Source organism: Dicentrarchus labrax, unplaced genomic scaffold (genome assembly GCF_905237075.1).
Source record: "Dicentrarchus labrax unplaced genomic scaffold, dlabrax2021, whole genome shotgun sequence".
Lineage (NCBI taxonomy): Eukaryota > Metazoa > Chordata > Actinopteri > Moronidae > Dicentrarchus > Dicentrarchus labrax.
This window is the reverse complement of record NW_026136717.1, coordinates 7,493,874-7,513,571: the sequence shown is the minus strand read 5'-3', so window position 1 is coordinate 7,513,571 and position 19,698 is coordinate 7,493,874. Positions and strand designations below refer to the sequence as shown.

The 19,698-nt window shown below is 41.2% G+C and overlaps 2 protein-coding genes across 2 annotated transcripts; both read right to left on the bottom strand.

Annotated features, from left to right (window-relative positions):
- Positions 1–3,134: 3,134 nt before the first annotated feature.
- Positions 3,135–7,535, bottom strand: b3gat3 (beta-1,3-glucuronyltransferase 3 (glucuronosyltransferase I)). The gene is made up of 8 exons (XM_051429567.1): positions 7,352–7,535; positions 7,117–7,224; positions 6,223–6,397; positions 5,945–6,128; positions 5,627–5,788; positions 5,435–5,521; positions 5,122–5,325; positions 3,135–4,847 (listed from the first exon to the last, which is right to left on the bottom strand). The coding sequence occupies exons 2-8, from the start codon at positions 7,208–7,210 to the stop codon at positions 4,749–4,751; spliced, it is 1,005 nt and encodes a 334-aa protein (XP_051285527.1). The 5' UTR covers positions 7,211–7,224; positions 7,352–7,535; the 3' UTR covers positions 3,135–4,748.
- Positions 7,536–8,098: 563 nt separating this feature from the next.
- naa40 (N-alpha-acetyltransferase 40, NatD catalytic subunit) lies at positions 8,099–19,513 on the bottom strand. Its single transcript, XM_051429568.1, has 8 exons — positions 19,156–19,513; positions 16,330–16,425; positions 14,322–14,374; positions 13,944–14,039; positions 13,344–13,502; positions 13,153–13,236; positions 12,741–12,818; positions 8,099–11,894 (listed from the first exon to the last, which is right to left on the bottom strand). Exons 1-8 carry the CDS (start codon positions 19,159–19,161, stop codon positions 11,747–11,749), a joined length of 720 nt encoding a protein of 239 aa, XP_051285528.1. The 5' UTR covers positions 19,162–19,513; the 3' UTR covers positions 8,099–11,746.
- Between the last annotated feature and the right edge of the window lie 185 nt (positions 19,514–19,698).

Here is a 19,698-nt window from a genome sequence, read left to right as displayed (position 1 = left end):
ACCTGCAGAGTCCACTTTCAATTTAACATTTACCTCAACGGCTGAGCGTCCAACGAGACAACTTCTACGGTCCATAACACATGGGAAAGATGAATTCTTACCCCCAAAAATACATAAAAACTATACATAAAAATTCTGCCACAAGCACTTTTACTGTATTTAGCTCAAAGCTATATATAAGTACAGCCCCACTAACAGGGCTGTAGACTCTTGTTCTCTGTTCAACTCGGTGCATACATTGGTCACAACCGAAACCTGATGGGATCTCTACCACATATGCTAATAATACAGTATAAGTTTATATAAACTCAAAAATAAAAGCACACATGTTGTTTTTAACTCTCAAATATTGATATCAGCCTCAAAACCCAAGTCAGGCTGCAGCCAACATGTGTGAGACTACTGAAAGTAGCATAAAGGGAACTATATCTGAATTTCATTCTACAGAATTGCGTTTGTAAATGACTGAATAAAATAACCTTGAATCGTTGACTCTCAATATGACTGTGATCACCCCATCGGCTGATAATATTAGCTCACTGATATATCGGTCCATCTCAGATTGAATTACCTTTAAACATGTACACAGTTTAATCAAAAGGCTAATTAGGTTTGAATTTAAAGTTATTGAAAGTTAGTACCTTTAATTAATCCAGCCTTAATCTGACGTTACAAAACTAAATTGAGTTTAATTGTCAAACCAACTGGTCAGAGGTCATTTAATTGACTTTGTAAAAATGTAAAGGGTCTTCTCTCATTAATAACCCGTTAATAATCTGCTAACTGCTTACATGGCACAAGAACTGTAACTGCACTTACTGTAAAAAAATAAAATAAAATGTCTTTTTTGATCCATGGCATTAATAATGAATAATAATTGATTGAGCCTGAACATTTATTAGATTAAAACATGTTTTGGTTTGAGGAAGTGTGACGCAAGTTCAAAATGGCCACCTCTGAAATAAGATAACTTGCCTTCATATCCACTAATGTGTGCAGAACACTACTCTTTACTGATAAGCTGGTATATCCTAATGGAAAATTTGTGTGTGTGTAGATAAAATGAAAGAGCTCGGTCACTTAATGTTATCGTACTGTTGGGATGGTAAACACTGTGTCTGGGTGGGACAGGGAGTGGGAGCAGCTCAGCTCTCTCTCTGTGTGTGTGTGTGTGTGTGTGTGTGTGTGTGTGTGTGTGTGTGTGTGTGCGTGTGTGTGTGTTGGGTAATTATCTACATACCTGTTTTTCCCATATCAACTTCAGGATGTACAGTTCTTGCACATGCACACGCAGGCATCCTGTGGGAGGACATACCAACATTGAGAAAACACATACGCACAAACAGACGCATTAAATGAAGTGCGGGACGTGTTATTGGAGGGGTGAAAGCGTGGCAGTGCAGATGATGATACTTATAGTAATTAAACTACTTTCTGGTGGCACAGGTAGTCTACAGGCGTCTGTGAGTGAATCATTGTGGATCAAACGACAGTGTGTGTCTGGCTCTATGACTTCAGGTCCCCTTACTCATCTCCCACCTTCATCTTACAAGCCCCGTGTGAGTGAACGTTGGGCGATGAGGTAGACTCACACCTCCCTAACCCTCCGTATATAGTCAATAAGCAGGCAAGGGCGTTACAGCTGTCAGTCACACAGGCCTGTAAAAACCTCAGCTGTGTTGAGGCTAGAGACTCTCCGCCCACGTGGGTAATCACCGATGACGGTACCGGACGCTGGGAGCTGGTTGCCATGGTCACTGTCAAGCAGGGACAAGTTAGGGTTTTGGTACTGTCGGATGGTAAGTGTTGATTTTGATGTGGTGAAACTGGAGAAAACCTACAACATAGAATTAGAGAGGCTAGTGGGAACAATACCACAATATATAATTACATATAATTATATAAATACTCCTTTACAAGTAAAAGTTATTCATTTAAAATCTTAAGTAAAAGAACAGAAGTATGAAAATAAAAGCACTTGTTCTGCAAATCATATGTCATATTTAACATTATTAGATTATTAGTGTGTAAGTGGTGGTCAGTGGAGCTAGATTTAACTACCTTATATGGTGGAGTTTAGTAGTTTAGTCCAGTAGTTAAAAAATAAACTAGAGGGGTCATGAGACGCTTAATGGGACGGTAAAGAAAGTGATTTTGAAGTTTCTGTTAATATTTTAGACTTTCCTCTAATGTTTTTAGTACATTTTTGGATCATTTGATCTCTTTGGGATTCAAACATTATTTAAATGAAACCGTCTTAAAAATTTGTGTTTACCCTACTAATCCATGTCAAAATGGCTGCAGTGAAAAAGGTCTATTTTATAAACTGATGTTTCAAAATAAACTAGTAACAGCTGTCTAATAAACATAATAAAATAAAAGAAACAGCCCGAAAGGTACATTTCAGTACTAGGGCACAAACAAACGACGACAAAGTGATAAAAATCACAGACAAGCCTGAAGTGTGACAGTGTTAAGTATTACCTGACACACTCAGAGAACAGATGTGCTGTTGGCTGCGTTTCAAATAAAGCACATTAAGCTGCCAGTTGAGACACTCATTCAACTTTTTTGTCAAGTCAGCATTTCTTAAACTGGTCGGGGTCAGAGTCCAAAATGTGGTACAAGACTGAAGGTCTTTAGTTTGACATGGTCACGTTTCATCTGCAGTGGTGGAGAAAGGTTAAAGTCGTACTGTATCAGGACTCTTTCAGGTCCCTTTTAAAGGAGCCAGTTCAGACAAATTGTTAATAGTTTTAAATTATGTTTATTGTTTTTCAAAGAAGATAACATTAATATTAATATCAAAAATCAATAAATGACAGAGGATTTTGATGATTTGAGGAAGTTTTTGTAAATGTTGTGGAGCCATCAGACCTAGTGACCACGGCCAAGCTCAACCAGAAGTTCATCTAGCGGTTATCTCAAAAGCTGAACAATACTTCAGTTCCTCCTTTTACAACAGGGATGTTCCATTGTATGCACATTCCTCCCAAACACTGACCATATGTCAGCATGTGAGTCTTCCATTTTACCAGAAGACAGTCTCTCCGACTGTCAAAGCTAAAAACTAGTTAGAGATCATCATGAATCACTGAAGTTTAATAAAAAAAAAGACCACAAACGCAACCAAACATGTTTTACATTATCTACTAGGTTTATTTTCAAGGCCAAGAACAGACATTATCACATTGTACAATGTAAAGAACAATATTACAGTAATAAATACAGTATACACCAGTAGAGAACTGACTTACAGGCACTAATTACACTGAAGCAGGCACTAGCTTGTTTTACAGTATCATACAAAAGTAGCTGAGGAGCACTTGCTTGAGCTATAATGTTATTTTGCTCTTTAATCTTCCAACTTCAGAGGGTGAGACGGAAGATAATCAAGCACAGCTCGAGTACTTCAATTCATATTTGAAGCTTTTTTTCAAACATAGTCTTGAAATACTGCTACTGTAAAGTACCAGGGATTTCCTGCCTATTAAAGGCTAATTCAAGTCTTTTTCTCATCATCAGAGTGTGGAAATGTAACATGGATGCATGCTTAGTGTTTGTTTATTGCATAAGGAATATATATGAGCTTCGGTAGAGTTGTTCCCTCTTTCAGGACTTCTAAATTAATTCCACAAGCCTTATGTTTTTAAAAAGCATCACTAAAAAGACACACATAAAAATGCTGGCTCGAACTAGTTGTTGTTGTTTTTGTTGTTGTGCTATGACTCTCTTGAAAACCAGCGTTTAAGCTTTAACACTAAAGCTACACTGGGCGTGGAAATATTGGGTGTCTGTGTTGCTATGCTGACCCAGTTGTGTCTGTTACACAGGTGTATGTGTGTATAGGTGTAATAAATACAAGGCAATTATTACTTAGCATTTCCTTTAATTAACTGGTGAGTTTCGTGGCTTCTGCTTATGACTATTGTTTACTGTGGAAAAATGCACCTATGCTTCACAATACTATTACCTTGATAGCAAATGCAGACATTTTGATTAGACTGGTTGTACAGAGATTATTATCATGCCTATGATGGTGATAAAAAAACAAAAACAAACATCTATATGGCTGAATACGGACTTACAGACACTAATCACGCAAAAATCGAAGCCATGCATGAATAAAGTGCTCCGTTGCAACTGTATCTGGGACAGAAAAGGTTCAGATCAGATCCAACCAGCACAGGAAACAGAGGCTAAAGGCTGGAGCCAGACCTGGTGTAGGTCTAAATATCTAACTGCTGCCAGGAATGAGTTACACTGCAGGATTCCCACTGAGCACAAGTTAACATCTACAAATAAAGCACGAATGGACGTCTGTGTTCATCGTTCCTCCAGCTTTAAGCAAAAGTGTATTGTGGTGGAACAGCACAGCTCTGCAAAATTAAAACCTGGCGCCCCCATCAGGCATCTGTTCAAACTCCCGAGTCCTCATTCACTGTACTGCTGGACAAGGACAACTAAACTGACTAAAACCAAAGAAAAACCCTGATACGTACACTAACATACAGTTAGCACAGCTTTAACAGCACTCACTCAATATATACACACGTACATTTACTACCAGACACAGAACAACAGACAGTCAAAACCAGTTCAATTTAAATGTCACCTCGAACAGATATTTTTCTGTTTTACAGTATTTACAACGCAGAGTTACATATGCAGCATTAAACAGCAGAGTACGCCTTACAGTGTGTGTGTGTGTGTGTGTGTTTGTGTGTGTGTGTGTTTGTGTGTGTTCCTCAGACCTCCACTGCAGGGTCTGAACCCAGTCCCTGAGCCTGCAGAGCTTCCTCTCTCTTCATCTTCGGTTTCTCTGTCCGTGTGTGCCACACCAGCACCTACAAGGCACACACACAATGAATGGACACGGAAATACAACATTTCACCTTAAAATACACTTCAACTAGTAAGTCTGTCTTTAACTTAAATGTAAAAAAATCTCCAAGACCATAAACGCATCTCACACTCATCATTTGCTCTGAACTATAATACATGACAAAGACTATTCTTTCAAAACTTAGACATCTTTCACTCTCCATTCCTCTCTCACTCTCTCTAACACACACACACACACACACACACACACACACACACACACACACACACTCATACTTTAGAGCAGTTGTCCGCTTTGGGCTCCAGTTCGTCCATTGTAACCAGTCCTTGAAGGAAGCTGCTTTCCAGGAAGCCCATTGGTGCCTCGCCGTCAAAACAAGCCTCTGGATTGGCCAGGACAAGTTTGAGGGACACGGCAAACCCGGCCATGTCCATCGGGAAGGGACGACTGGGACGCCAACCGGTATGGAAGCGAACCACCTTAGAAGAACAATCAAAAACACCATATTCTGTATTAGAGAACTGTTGATGCAAAACACAGACTTATTCATCTCCACAGTTCATAAACCAGAACATAAAAAGCACCCACCTTTCCTCCTTCAACCACGGGCCTCTCATATTTCATCCCTCCAACCAGCCCCACCGGCCACACCGACACTCGCTGGGTACTCCTCATCTGAGACGGGACGAGAGGACATTAGTTTTTCTTGCTCAACCGTGGGAGATTTAAAACAGACACTTCCTCGGCTGTAGACTTTGCTGAGGATCATAAAGCACCCACCTCTTCAAATATCTGCAGGCTGTACGTGTTGTCGTCATCAGCAAAGTAAACCACTCCCTGCTGGTTGTCTCCTCCTGGCTGAGCCCTTCTGTCCACTCTGAGCCACCGCAGACCCTCGTTCCTCTGCTCGACTCCACGAGGCTTCAGCCAGCTGGGGTCACCCTGAGGAGGAGAGTGAGCATTCAGACCAAAAGTTTAAAAACGCTCCTTTGTTCATACTTAACTGAGGAATAATACTGAATTGAAAATAGCAACAAAAAAAACCTGCATTTGACTTCAACTGAAAAGGACAAAAACAAGAAAGACTGATGTCTGCACCTCCTGCAGTTTGCGGTCCTTGGCGGTGGGCATATGTAGGTGTGTGTAGTTCAGTTTACTCTTCCCCAGGAGCTCCGTCACCAGTGGCGTTTTGTGCGGCGAATCCTCCACCACGATCCAGTGGAGCTGAGGAACATGGAGGAAGGTCTGGGACAGACGAGTCAGCTCGGCCTTCTGCACCAATCTGGACAGACAGAAATCGAAAGGAACGGCGTGTTTGTATGTGGAAAAGTAACAGAGGGGGATGGAGATGGAAGTAGGCGAGGCTCCTTGGCTACCTTGCGTACGTCGGGGTGATGACAAAGATGGTGGGCAGCTTGGCAGGCTGTTTCTGGGGCTGTTTGGCCACATCCAAGTTCCTTATCTGCTCATGAAGACGGTGCAATTCCCCCCGCAGTTGAGATATGGTACGGTCTTTAGGGAAGTCGTGATCTGTGCAGTCGCAGCGCTGACCTGCAGAGTGTTAGGAACAGACAACACAAGTTTAAAGTACAGGAGCAAAAAGGGATTTCCCTGCTTGTGAAACTTGGATACACAACTGCTGCTCTGTTTGGTTGGTTGTTTTATTTTGTGCGTTTGTAACCTCTGTAAAAGATCACGACCACAATGGAAATGTTTAGCCTTATTAACTTTTTATTCATTGTATGAGGATCAAAATCAGCCACCACTGAAATGACTTTACTGGTGTGATAAATACATATAAGTCACATGACTAATTATCTCACAGTCTTCATTTTTGAGTTGTGTCTTGTTTTCCCAAAGGTAAACAATTATTACAAACATAAGAATAAAACAATATATAGGATAAATAATAGGATATGCTGAATATCCAGCCACACGCCACTGCATGGTAAGGGTCAGTGCCGAGGGACCTATAGTGTCTCATCTCACGTCCTCGTAATGAAGTTAAAGCTCTAATTATTATATCAGGACTGAATAATGGCTGCCTGTTATTCAGTTTTGCCCATATTACCACACTCATTCATTGTCATGGAACCCATTTGAAAGCCTTTATAGTAAATTGGGAAACACATTGGGAAAGTTAACTGTTATAGATTTTATTAAAGCTCAGTTTAGTTTTCTCCCCCTGTCAGACTGACCTGATGGAGTTGGAGTGGAGTGTTGTGGTGATGGATAAAGTCTGGATTTAGACAGTGTGGCTGACCACTTACCGAGCTGCATCAGTGCATAGACGAGGCCCAGCAGAGAGACCATGAAGTAGAGCACAAACACAGTCTTCAGCTTCAGCTTCATCCTGGTTGCCATGGTACCCTGAGCAGCTGACAGGACCACACAAAAGCATCACTCCTTGGTATTTATTCTTTATTATTTCTGATTATTTTTTTTATGTCAGTCTGACAATTAGTTTGAACATAAAATATCTCGACGGTCGCTGTCGTCACTCACCGGCGGCGGGAGCTCGTGGAGGACAGGAGAGTGCAGTTCAATCGTTCATGTCATCCTGGACAGATGTGAGCAAAGGCACCTCAGAGCATCAGAGCATCCATTCATCCATTCATCCATCCGACTCACAGCCAGGACACTTTATTCTTGCATCAATGTACCAACAACTTCCGGTTTCAGTGCAACGCAGTAAGGAGTCCCCTCAGAACCACAACCACGAAGAGTTCCACATACGTTGGCCATTATATTAACATTGATGTCTTGTAAAGTGGATTAAAATAGTACGTTTGCTCCAGTAAACATGAAAGCCCACTTCCCATTTCAAAAGTTAACATGGGAAACATTTTTAAAATATAAAAGTAAAATGATATCCTAAGTCAAAATGAAATTTAAATAATCTCTCAAATCTTTCCAAAATGACAACTGACTCTTGTTTTCTCATACTTAAGTACAATTGTTAACACGCCATCTCATAGCTTTTACTCAAGTCATAAAATTAAGTTACAAAGTTCTAATTTTGACATACTGTTTCAATTTCTATCATTTTTAACCACATTAATTTATTAACAGCAGAAATACAGAGACACACACACAGACACAGACACAGACACACACACACACACACACACACACACACACAAAAAACACACACACACACACACACACACACCACACACACACACACACACACACACTTTGTCCCTTGAAAAGAACAATTAATCATCATAAATGGGGGGAAAAAAGCACCTCTTGAAAAGTCAAACAACTTTCCTTTATTTGTAACATACAAATAAAACACTGACAAGGCATAATGACTTAGTTTTCCCTTTCATTGTCGTTTATGGACAGGACTGTAACACTCACTCTCAAACATGGAAGTTTTTTTTTAACATCATGTTTAAAAAAGTGTTTAACCTGTAAAAGGCCAAGAAATGAAAATGAAGATGGATCCACAACAGCTTATATATATATATACACACACAGAGAAAAGACCAAGAGAAGGATCTGTGATTTTGTGAGGGTATGTAACCATTTTTTAAAAATAAAAGTACTCACTGACTTAAAATAAACTGGTTAAGTTTAGGCTCATTTTCAAACTCAGGATATTTTCACAAAAGCTTTTTGACTTCAAGTGAGCCTTTTTTAAAAGACAGCCCACCCATCTGGATTGAATGTAACAACTGAGCGCTGATCTAGGGTCAGTACACACTGTGTCTTTAATTTTCTTGCATTTTCACACCTTCAAGGCAGAGCAGTTGAGGTGCTTTTGTTTTTACTGCAACATATAAAAAATAAAATCACTTTCCTAGTTGTGTTAAAAGTCAAAATTTAGATACGGTTCTTCGATTCACTTTCTTTAAATAATACGACATGACACGCAAACAAAAACTGACTCTAGGTCAGAGCTGTGGCCAATCCAATCCAGCGAACAGCTAACTGACAAAACGGCTGTTGAAATGAAATTGATGAGGTTCGATTACGTTTGATTAACCTGAGAGAGAGAGACTGTCAGTCGGTTGATATACTACCATTATGTACAACATCCTCTTTTTATTGTAACCTATGCAGTACAAAAAATGATTTACTGTACGTATCAGAAGGTATTCTAACACTAAAACAAGCAATATGTTGTTTAATTGTTTTCATGATCAAACAAGCGAGAGACACCAATAGGTCGTCTCCAGATGCTGAATTTTTTTTTTTTGTCTCAACCCAGTCTGGAAACAACAAGAAACTTTCACCCCAGGATCTGGGCTTGGTCATCCAAAGGGTTTTTCTTTTTTGGTGATAAATAACATTTTGTTCTTGTGTAACACAGATTATTTCGGTATTTAGGAGTTTCTAAGAACGTGTCTTCACATTTCAGTCTCCCCGTTTCACATATTTTGACCAGGTATGTCAGGTCTGTATGAAATCTCAAGTTGAGCCTTGATATGAAAAAACAAAACATACAAATTGAAGTCCCTCACAGCCACACTAGAGCAATCTTTACATCCACAGTAGTGTAAAGTAATGACTTTTTAACTCCTCCAGCCCACAAGTACAATCTGTACAAACTGACTACAGTCCTGGAATTAAAGGGTTTTATGGTGGTTTCTAGATAGTGCTTCTAACCCGGCTGACTCGCACTTGAAACGGTCCAAAAATACCCTGAAGGTTTTGTACAAAACAGACATGAAATCAACAAGATCGAGGTGGTTACAGCAGCCTGTCTAGGTTGACTAGTAATGTGACATCTAAAACCCTATGTGGAACTCCTACAAAGATCTCGGCAGCGGACGCACTGTTCAACTTTACCCAAATCTCACAGCACTGACTTTGTGCCAAGATGCTTTAAAGGAAACCGCAACATTAACTTTAAATGTCGCACAACTCTCCCTTTCACATACTAACATGCACGGCTGTTCATGGGAGATTTGTATGAAATATTAAAGTAATGCCATCAGACCCACATGAGGATTTTACACACGTGTTCAAACAGTGATGCTTAAGTTCAGAAGCAGCACTGCTGTTGTGTAATCCTGATTTAGACTACGAGTTTTGTTAAAAAAAAAAATGTAATTTTGTCATGCAAACTAATGATGGTGGGCTGGGAAAACAGTTGACGACTGAGGAGAAGGAGGAGGAGGAATAACGACCATAAAAAAACACCTTCAGTGCTCTGCAATTACTTGTATCATCCAGCCATCCATCCATCCATCCATCCATTGTTCCTTCCTCCAAGTTAACAGCATTCAGCTTCAAACGGCCACATAATGAAGCGGTGACTTCTACCAATCCTCATCCATGTTAAATCAATATGATTTGCTCATGCTAACAGAATATGTAAGAGAAGGGATGGAGGATGGTTTTAGTATTTTTTAAATACAGCTAAAGGTAGCGTCAACATCAACTTGTTTATCATCAACAATGAAGCGAAGGAAACGCAGTGAACGATGAGGCAAGCAGGAGTAATGCAATTGTACTAGGTGACTAAAGACGAGCGCAACAGATCTGCAGTCATCGTTCAGCACCTTTGGGACATAGAGGGAGAACGGAGGCACCAACAGGAGAAAGGGGGATGGGATTTCACAGAAGTGAAGCATGGAAAAACACATTATAGGCAAGTGAATCTCCCATTTGTATCTGAGAGCTTGGAAATGAGAGAAATATGGTGGGAAGAAAGCGTGAAAATGAGAGTGAATGACCTCATGAACTAAAAGAACTCCATGTCTTCAGTGAAGCAGGAAACCGAGTGTTAGTTCATGATTTGTACCTCTGATGAAGAAATATAGCTGACAGTTAAAGTTGAACATCTGAATGAGCCAGAGAGGGTCGCACTGGCATTATTTTCTGGGCTGGATGCAGGTCTACAGCAACAGATGATGAGAAATTTAACTTTTTCTTTTAATTATAAGCAGGGGAGACGTCTATACATTTAGCTGAGACCGGAGCAGAGAAGATGGGTAGTGCTAATATTGTACTGTAACCTTGTCAACAGTAGTATAACGGACAGATGTGGTTCAAAACAGTGCAGTTGCTGATAGCTGCAGTGCTATTGTTACAGAAAAAAAAAATATTACTTACAAGCCATATGTGCATATAACTTGCAACATAAAAAGGTGGTATTAGACAGCAAGCCTTCTCAGACTGCTTCTTCTGGGACCCAAATGTGAATACATTCAGCCTAATCCTGGGACCAGCGAAACCAGCTAGTTAGTCTCAAGTCCCAAAGAAACCAGGGGCTGTATCACAAGAACTGACTAACTCATAAAAATCCTATCGGTTTAGTTTAAGTGGTCATTTGAGTGAGGGAATGATTAATCAATTTTTACCACTAAATCCTATCTTAAGCTTAAGCAATCTTGACTTGAGGTAGTAAGTTTCTATAATACAGCCTTAGGCCAGCAACCAATTTTAGGTCCGAAGCAAAAGTTTGAGAAGCGCTGCAGAATGATTCAATACAGTACAGCAGGTTAGGAGATGAGAGGCAGGATGGGATGAGGTTCATTGGAGTGGTAGAGGATGTCAGCAATGCTTTAGCTTGTTCTTGACTGGGAACCAATAACTGTCATCATTAACTGGGATAAGAGAATGAGGAAAGATGAGCTTGGACATTGGACCAAGAAGTAGGAAAGAAAAAAAAAAATAAAAAAAAACAACAACCGGAGCTATGTGTGAAAGCTCACACTGCTTACTGCTTTTTGTAGCAGGAATACACAAAAAAAACAAACAAACACGTAAATCTCAATCCATAACGCGACATCAATATCTGTAGCCAGGTATTCCACCATCGGTTCATCTACAGCCGTTCAAACTCAAAACGCTTGCAGTGTAGCAGGCAGCTCAAGCTTTCACACACAGCCATGAAAGTTGCTGGCTTTTAAACCAAATCGTAAAAGCTGTAGCTGAAGCGGATCAGTGGCAGCAGCCCCCGCAGTGCCCGCCCCCGTGGGTGTGTCCCGCCGAGGCCTCGCCGTGTTTGGTCCGCCGGCTGAGGATCTCGTAAGAGCAGTCGTCGCCGCAGCAACCGGACATGCTTGGCGAGGTGTCATCGATCTCAAACCTAAAAAAGAGAGAGAGAGAGAGAGAGAGAGAGAGAGAGAGAGAGAAAGAAAGAGGTAAGTTAACAAGGATGAAGGAGAGGAGAGAGGAGTATTGTGAAATGGGAAGAATCATTTTTGCCAACACTTAAACGTCTTCTTCTGCTCTTATTAGCCTGATTTTAAATGGAAACGCCACTTACTTACTACATGTTACTGACATAATACTGACTGACTTCATGTTCACATAAAAAAAAAGGTGGGATTAAAGCAGCCCATACTATATATAGTTTGATCTAGTGTGGTATAGTATGAAGCCAAAAGGGATGGGAAACAAACTAATATCTACTTGGGACCCCAAAAATCTGTTGAACATGTTTAGTGATTTTATTGAATCATTATTTAAAAGAGGCTAAAACCCAAAAGTTTCCAGTGATTTGCAAGAAAAAAAAGCAAATATTACAGGAAAGTGTTGTAGAAATTGTTGTATTGTAGAAGTATGTTTTTTCTGCTTACATATCCTGCTAATAATCTCACGACCCTTCAGATTGAACCTGCGACCCCTTGTGTGGGTCCCGACCCCACAGGTAGAAAAACACTGCTCTAGAGGGAAAAAACGAAGCTTCGGACACGTTGCATATGTGTACATTAGATCACGGTCACCCTTTGTGTCTGCCTACTTTTTCTTTATGCATGAACAGAAATTGTGACAGCACGGAGATTCCTTAGATCAGCTTGTTCACGAGACGTAAGTAAGAGTTACAGAAATGAACAACATTCAAAGTCATTCATTGATTCATAAGTTTCCTTATACTTCCCATGTCTCCATATTCAAAAACAAAACCCCTTTGTAGAGCCAGTATACTCACTGTAAAGCTTCTCTGAAGAACTGGTAAGCCCCGTGGTTGTGTTTGAAAACTGTCAACATCACTTTCTTCATCTGCGTACTGGACATAAAGAGCAAGAGAGCAGAAAAGAAACAATTACTTTCACATGACAGGAAGATGTCACTTGAAAAGGTGGCCTACAGGCTTGGTCTTTTCATGGGAAAAAAAAAAAAGGTAGAATGACACCAAACTTAGTCTTCAAACCACATTGTGAAAAAAGTGTTCAGTTACAGTAAATGGGTTCAAAAGTTACTGATGGGATCATCAGTCTTACCGTGTAGAATACGACCCAAATTTAAAGTTATGAGCCAAAGGGCAGAGAGAACAAAGCTATTCATGCAGAAGCATCAGAATCTCACAGTCACACAGCAACGACTGCAGCTGTATATTTTACCTGTTAGCGATGAGCTGTAGTATCTGGATGAGGAACTTGCCGAGTCCTTTCCTCCGCACTCTGCTCTCTAACTGCACCTCATAGCTGCAGGGTCAAGACGACAAGTTACACCACAGGAAGAAAAAAAAGTCTGCGATTGTCAAAATAAAAGCTACTGCTGGAACCACAAACTTGTGGACGGCATGCCTTACCAATATAAAACCTCCTCCCCGCACTCCACGTCGAATCGGAAGTGAGAGAAGGCCACGGGGCGGAGTCGCCCGTCGCGGGCCAGTAGGTACCACGCCCTCTCGTCGTTCATCTCCTCCCTCTTTTCCCTCTCCTTCCACCCCCACTCGCTCTGCTCATACCTGCAGCACAGCGGAGAGAAAATGGGTCGACTCCAACACACACGGTGAATTTACCCTCCCATTTCTCCCCATCATCAGGCTGCTCTGGCAGTGCCACTCAGAAAGGACACATTTTCCCCAAATGGAGCAAAAAAATTTTCGACTGACTGGCTGCCATTTGCTAAGCTGAACACTACTCAAATTCAGGAAAAGAGAGAGAAGATAAACTGTAGTAATTTCTCTGCTTCCATTTCTTCAGCTCTTGGTCTAATTCAAATAAAAACACTGATCCACATCTTGCTCAGTAGCTGTTCAACGTCTCTCGCACACTAAGAATTTCTGGCTCGTCTGCACTACTTCCCAGCTGCAATCTACCAATCATATCTATATGAGCCTGTCCATTCATCACTCTCTTCCTGTCCCTACGCCTTTAACTACAACAGGACCGAAAGGACGTCTTACAGTGTCTGCATGTTGGCTCTGGTGAGTTCGAAGGCCCACTCCACAGACAGCGGGTTGAGGGAGGTCACTCTCTTACACTCTATCTGCAGATTCAGCCTGGATGGGAAGACAAGTGAGCAGGGTCAGTAACATCAAGAATGTGTGTGTGTGTGTGTGTGTGTGTGTGTGTGTGTGTGTGTGTGTGTGTGTGTGTGTGTGTGTGTGTGTGTGTGTGTGTGTGTGTGCATATGCTGTGGCAAAGCGGGAGAAACACTAAAAGAAGAACAGATATAAATACTCTCGGCAGACCAACTGGCCCCTCCATGTAGAAAATGAAACAAGTGTGTATTTCATGAAATGGTGAATAAGTCTTTTGTAGGCGTACAAAGCAATGCGTACCCATTTCTGTCGTACTTTTTGAAGGCTGGGAAGGCAGCCAGGGGGTCGTCGAGCTGTGAGGAGAAGGGGCAAAATTAGCTTAAGAGGCTTTCAAAACACAAAAAGTATTGAGTCTTTTCCCCCTCCAGGCCCGACTTTTATTACACTGCCCCCCCATTTATGCACACATATTTCAAAAGATACTGAAGCTGTGGCTTTAAATTTGCCTCATTTTTGATTCAGGCCTTAAAACAATTCTAAAAAAGATTATTACTGTATGGCTGAAGTAATTAGTGGTTGATTGCTTAAAATCAGCATTTTCCAAAGCAAGAAAAGTCAAATATTTGCTAGTTCTAGTTTCTCAAATGTAAGGATTAGTCATTTTTCTTCATCCCAAATGAAAGTGAACAAAATACACAACATATCTGAAGATGTCAAGATGGGCTCTGGGAAATTTAAGTGGGTATATTTTTGACTGTTTTCTGACGTTTTTTAGACAAAACAAAATCATTAAAATAAAAGACAGATTAATAATGAATAAGATCCTTGGTTGCACTCCCTACACTTCTTTATTTTCGAACTCTTCTTTCACTTGTGAATGCAGTAAATCCCCCCAAAATAGACCGTACCTCAAACCTTAGTATCCCCAGACTCAACTGCCTTCTCTGGAGCCTAAATAGGCCAACTGGGTCCCATATAGGCAGGAAAATTACAGGGCTATTAGTACTACAGCCCCATTAGTCACTGATTGCATGCGCCCACAAAGTCAGCTTTTCCTTGGCACTAAAATTATCATCTCAAATTAAGAATACTCCTCTTCTTGCACAGATTATAAGACGCTGGACCCCTGGGCTCAGACATGTGAACTATAAAGCTGTATATAATACAAAAAGATATCAGTTCAGACTTCTATCAGCAGATATTTAAGGATCAGAACATCTCTACATTTGAAGGAGCCATTTGACTTTTCCAATAACAAATGGGGCTCTTGTTTAGGGGTCCTCTGTCCCCTTAGGCCACTGGGCCTGTGCCTGGTAGGCCTGTTCACTGCAGCCATATCTCTCCTCCATTTTAAGGCCAAGGAGAACCTACCATATCAGGTTAAAATGGGTGTTTTCTTAAAGCAGTGAATGCACTATTTGTTCATTTGAAACAACAGTCTGAGTCAAGATTCATTTCTTTTGGCAAGAGCATAAACGAAAATAAATGTTACTTTGGGAGAACTTCTTGCATTCCTTCTCTGTTGGCACATCAACAGTGGAAAGGGGCGGGAGAAGGAGAACAGCATGCAACACAGTGTGCCCCATTTTGGGACAAAGTGACACAGAAAAGTAATAAGAGCAGGCAGGCCTGTTCAGAACTAGTTTGCAGCAACTACAGCTCAGCTCAAGGCGAGGGTATGAGCTTTGTTCTCCTTCAAGCTTCAGTAAGGCTTACCAATGCTCCAGCCCACCTCCAAGCTGCAGGAGCAGTCTGTTGTGTGTTGTACTAGATGGGTAGGATTTATTAACGCTGATTAATTATGCATAAAGAAACATATGGCTGTATTTGGCTTCTCCTGTACGTGAATATCAATTACGGGTGTAATTAGGGCAAGGAGGGCATCCCCAGCTTTTGGTGTCATTACAGTGATCTGTGTCTACTACTGTAACTTAACAAATGAGAAAAATCACAGCTCACGATGGAGATTTTAAGTGCCGTACTCGATGTAATCTGAATCCGCAGGAAAGCCTGAAACAGCACATAAAGGCCCGAGTGCTGGATGCTTTTATGTGAAGCACTTAAGAGTCGCAAAAGTGCATTTATTTTTAACTTATCATGCCATTATCAACTGTCAGAGCTACACCCCAGCAGATTTTGTGCTTGTTTTGCAGTCTGCAAGCAGCTAACGCCTCAACCTCGGTTTCTTGAACAAGATGACTCCAATTCCTTCAATAGTTTCAACTCGAATCTCCCCAAATGTTCCCACGAAAGCCCTGCAAGCGGCCCACTCCCAAACCCGACGACAGCTACCTCACCGGTTAATTACCTTATTGGCTGCGTCCACCTTGGCACAGACGGCATCCATAGCTGCCCTCTCCTCCAGACGACGGGCTTTCTTCTCCTTTGCTCTGTTGGACTTCCTCTGAACACGGGGGATAAGGGAGGGATGAACAGAGGAATGTGTTGAGATGGTGGTGGATATGCAGAAGAGAAAAGCAGAAACATTAGGAACAGATGAGACGGACCTTATGGAAGACAGGAGTATAGAAATTCTTTCCCTATGCTCCTTATTCCACCATCTTCTGAACACTAATGTGGGTTTGATAAAAACCGTACTTCATACCCTCCCCCAAGCTAGCAAGAAAAGAACTGTAATGATCTACTCATTTATTGAAAATCTTTAGCATTTTTTGTCACTTAATCAATCCCCTGCTTATTTCACGTGATCAATTACACATTCACTGATCCTTTTCTTATCTATATATCCACTGTGGGGCTGGAGGTATAATTTGGGGTTTGCTGGCTCTGGTTAGATATGACTCCATTCTTCAGTGTGCCTACAACTAAAATCAACTGAAGACTTGTACAGTCTCTTGTTACAATATGAAGAGGGATTGCAGTATTTTGGTACAAAAGCATAAGAAGGGCTAGCTTGTCAAATAACAAGATGTCATTAAAGTGGGTGGCAGAGATCAAAGAGCGTCTGCACACAAAATGTCAAATGTCATTTATTAGCTACCATATTGAGCTTGTTCATTCAGTGAGTGTGATAAAAGAAGGAATGCTCTTCTGTTGATACCACTTATGTACTGTAGAGTCTTTGTTAGAGCCATAACATCAGACTATATTTAACAGAAAATGTGTTGTGTTTTTAATTCACTTATGTGCTTTGCAGGCCCTTTAAATATAAATTATCACTATTGTTCTGAGTTTCTGTGTGTGTGCGCATGTGTAGACCCAGTGTTTTGTCTCACACACACACACACACCAACATGAAAACACTGACTGACTGACTCAAACCTCAAAACAAGTACAACCAGAGACATCAAGGCAAGACAAACAAATGAAGGTCAGTCACGCAGAACAAACACGAGTACACTTACACAGAAAACAATCTTACTACTATTATAAACATGATCATCCTGTCTATAAATACAGCAACAGCAAGATAAAAAAAGAGCATTCATATTCATATCAGTAGCTATTATGACCAACATTTAATCAATGCTGTGTAAAACAGTGGGGTGTTTATATCGCTGATGTTGCATATTGGTCTCGGTGTGGAGCTATAGTATTGGGAAAATTCTGATACTGATACTGTAATTTAGCCTGCTCTTGGCTTGACGTCCAATACTAGTATCAGCAATGGTGCAGCCATAATTCACATGTTTTACTCTGACTGCGTCCAGGCCTCGCAAAAGAGAGAACACGCACACTTCAACAGCTGCTATAAACGTGCTTCAACCACGACAGCACACACTACCATAAATAGTGATTATTAGTCGTCTTCAATTATTGTCGCCTGTAATTTATAGAGAAAATGAACACCCACTGACTCACAGCAGAAGTGGCCTGACACTTGAATTTAATCTCATGGTTTCTAACAGCGCTGTTTTCTGGGGTAACTCCTGCACGGTGGTACTGGAAGGATTAGTCGTTTAACCCCAGGAAATAATCAGAGGCAGTTTGTTAATCATTTAAATCATTAATCAAGGAAAAACACTGGAATTTCTCTTTTTCCCCCCCAGCTTCTCAAATGTGAGGATTGGCTGTTATATGTGTTTATATAATTCTAAAGTTAGACATATTTGTGTTCAGGACTGTGGGTTGTACATTACCTGGGGCTCTGACATTTTATAGCTCAATTAATGATAAAACATTCATTGGTTGTAGCTCTATATTGTACATTAGATTTCATATGCAATACCAATCTTGAGACGCTCCATGTCTCTACAACATGTTAATCAAGTTTTCAGTGACATATATACAGTGCAGAAATGGCGCACTGATTCTTCATGGACTAACAATAGCAATGGACAAACAAGCAGGCATTAGCTACGATTCCTTCATTAGATCCAAACCTAAAGAGGAGAAGTAACAATTATGGGAAGGAATGCACTGAATGGCCAACTTTAGGTCGGAGCATTAAGTCTGTACCAAGCACAGAGAGGCTGCAGACTGAGCTGGGGACTGTGCAAACACGTGGATTGGTTTATCTGGAGAGAAAGTGGAGAATAAACTCAAGTCTTCTTACACAGAGTAGCCAAAGTTATACCAACTTACTCAGCTTTACAGTATGAGTGCAGGCCTGGTCGGTGCCGAGAAAGTACGTGTTTAATACCCAGCAACCCCCCCTTCTTGAATCTATCACCACCATGTGGGCCCAGACACAAGCAGTCTTGTTGGTGAAACAATGTACACACAAAATGATTAGCATTAACAGCTAGCATAGCAGAGCGCTCGTCATTAATGTGGCATTCCTAAGTGGCTAACGCGGCTAGCACGCTAACAATGGCAGAACACACACACACACACACACACACACACACACACACACACACACACACACACACATATACAGGAGAAGTTAACTGAGCTCATCGACTAGGACAATGCAGTAATAATGGTCCAAATACCACGTAAAGCTCGGTATCAGCACGCGTTATTGTGCTATCGTTTGGAGGAGAGCAGCTACACGGCTAACCCACACCTCTAACTACATCCATCCACCATGGTCTCCTCTTCCTCTCCCTTCCTCTCTTCTTTCTTTCTCTCCTCTCACCCCATCACGCATTTTCCGAAGCCCCAACAAACATCCACCTTTTTCTCCGTCGGCACCAAAAACACATCAGGCGACACACGTACAACTCACCCCCATTTTCTCGGCTGTGTGTGATCGGTTCCCCCCGCAGAGACACGGCTCTATTGTCCCTGTGCTTCACTGTTGCTGAGTTATTAGTACAGACAGAGAGAAGAGGGCAGATTAATATCACAATGATAGATTGTGTGCTAACGAGGCTAGCTGGCTGTAGCGCCGACCGACGGCTACCAGACTACAGCGGCGCTTGGACGCAGATTTGATTAAAACGTCAATGAAAAATGAGCTAGTTGTTTTTCTCTTTAAATCGGATTGGCGCCAATAGTGCGAGGCTGAATTTATTACAGGTCCCCTCCTTTGCCCTTTTCTTCCCTCTCGTCTCCGTCGTCCAACTGTGCTGCATTCACGTGCTCTTGGCGAGCTCCGACTTCTGAAGCCTCAGTGAGTCTCAAACTCAACACCGACTCCAAAAACTTTGGGGAAAGTAAAAACAGGCTGGCTTTATGTTAAAATGTGTATTTCTGAGTATTTTATGTTTATTTTTGTTTATGTTACGTTTAATATTTTTTTGTAATTTTATTTACAAAGCATGGTCAA